This window comes from Mesitornis unicolor, unplaced genomic scaffold (genome assembly GCF_000695765.1).
Source record: "Mesitornis unicolor isolate BGI_N332 unplaced genomic scaffold, ASM69576v1 scaffold4109, whole genome shotgun sequence".
Classification (NCBI taxonomy): domain Eukaryota; kingdom Metazoa; phylum Chordata; class Aves; order Mesitornithiformes; family Mesitornithidae; genus Mesitornis; species Mesitornis unicolor.
The window spans coordinates 97,251-98,755 of NW_010207849.1; the positions used below are offsets into that span (position 1 = coordinate 97,251).

At 38.5% G+C, this 1,505-nt stretch overlaps 1 protein-coding gene across 1 annotated transcript in view; it reads left to right on the forward strand.

Moving 5' to 3' along the window:
- Positions 1–835, forward strand: part of LOC104546783 (prostatic acid phosphatase-like) — a gene marked incomplete at its 3' end in the record, with an annotated part of 15,920 nt that extends 15,085 nt beyond the window's left edge. Inside the window, exon 8 of the mRNA XM_010192265.1 lies at positions 753–835. Coding sequence (XP_010190567.1) covers positions 753–835 — 83 coding nt within the window. The remainder of the gene's footprint in view (positions 1–752) is intronic.
- Positions 836–1,505: the final 670 nt, after the last annotated feature.

Sequence of the window (1,505 nt, forward strand, 5' to 3'; positions counted from 1 at the left end):
GGAAATCCAAACAAGTAAGCATGAATATCTGCAGGCTGGACTGCTTGGGGCTAGGCTTTGTAATGCACCTACCCTGCAGTCTAGACCTAGATAAGGAATTATTAACAGCCTCATCATCTAGGCATAGACATCACTGGATAAAGCCACATAGTAATTATAGGCTCAGACCTCCATTAAAGACCACTAGATAGCAGCTGGCCATATCATGTGGTCAGGACTTTTTTCTAGTGTTCATAGCCAGTTATGCCCTCTTTAGAATGGTGTAAATGGTGCTGCAGGGGATTTCTGCTGCCCTTATCCCATTGGCTTTAGAAAATCTCTGGTCTGGAGAAGGAGTACAAAAGAGCTTTGGAAAAATGAAGAATTGATATTGTGTGACTTGTTGGAAGTAAACAGTTTAAAATATTTCTTCAGCATCTAGAGAGGAAGAGGCTAGTACAGCTGTCGTTATTGCAACACTCCAAACACACAAAAAGTGTTAGAGAGGAGGCCTCAGTATAACAAAACTGGAAGTGTCATTAGCCACATTTCTCAGGATAATTCTAGATTATTTCCTGTAAATCCTGCCACTTCACTTGACCTGGATGACAAATTCACCTCTGTAATATCTTCTGTCTAGTTATGAACTTGTAGTAAACTAAAAAATGAGTATGAGATCTGAGTAGATTTTGATACTCAAAATCCTTAGCCTTTTTGGTTTATATGCAAATATCATATCTCAATTTTCCTCTTCCTTGTTCCCATCTTTTAAGGTGTCCTTGTGAATACTATTTTAAATAGTATTAAACAAGCTGCGAATTCTTCAAAACAAAGAAAAATGGAGGTCTACTCTGCAGTGAGTATTTTCATCTTTCATAAATCTTGCTATTGTTTTACCAATAAGAGACTCTTAAAGAGAATAATCAGATTTCTTGTAAGTTAAATAAAATAATTTAGTACAGTTCAATTCAGCTAACAAGCTGAGCACTGCTCAGTATGGGAACACAGCAGGAGCATGGATTTCACTTCAGTTTCAGTCAGACTGTTCTTGGTAAAGAAAACTATGTATTTTAGCATGCATTTTTTCTGCAACTTAATGGTACAGTTTCTTTAAGTTGCATCTTTCCTTAGGTGCTCCTAACCCACAGATGCTGGCACATAGCGGAACTTCAGCTGCAACTCCAAAACCTCTCTCTGTTTAGAAAGGGATGTGGTTTCTTTTTTTATTATTATTATTTTAGAGGACAAATAGGGCTATTTGGGTCAGAACAAGCTCATTCATTATCCTGTCTCCAACAATGGCCAACAGCAGGGAAGAAGGCGAGAACAATGCCAGTAGAGAGGGATGCTTCCCCTGATACTACCTGCAGCAATCTGTGGCTTAGAGACTTCCTGAGACAGAATCCGCGTCTGTGTGTTTAATAGCTCTTGACAGACTTTCTTCCATCTATTTATCTAATCACTTTTTTAATGCATTTATACTTTCGGGCTCTGCAACATCCTGTGGCAACGACTTGTGCTTTAAA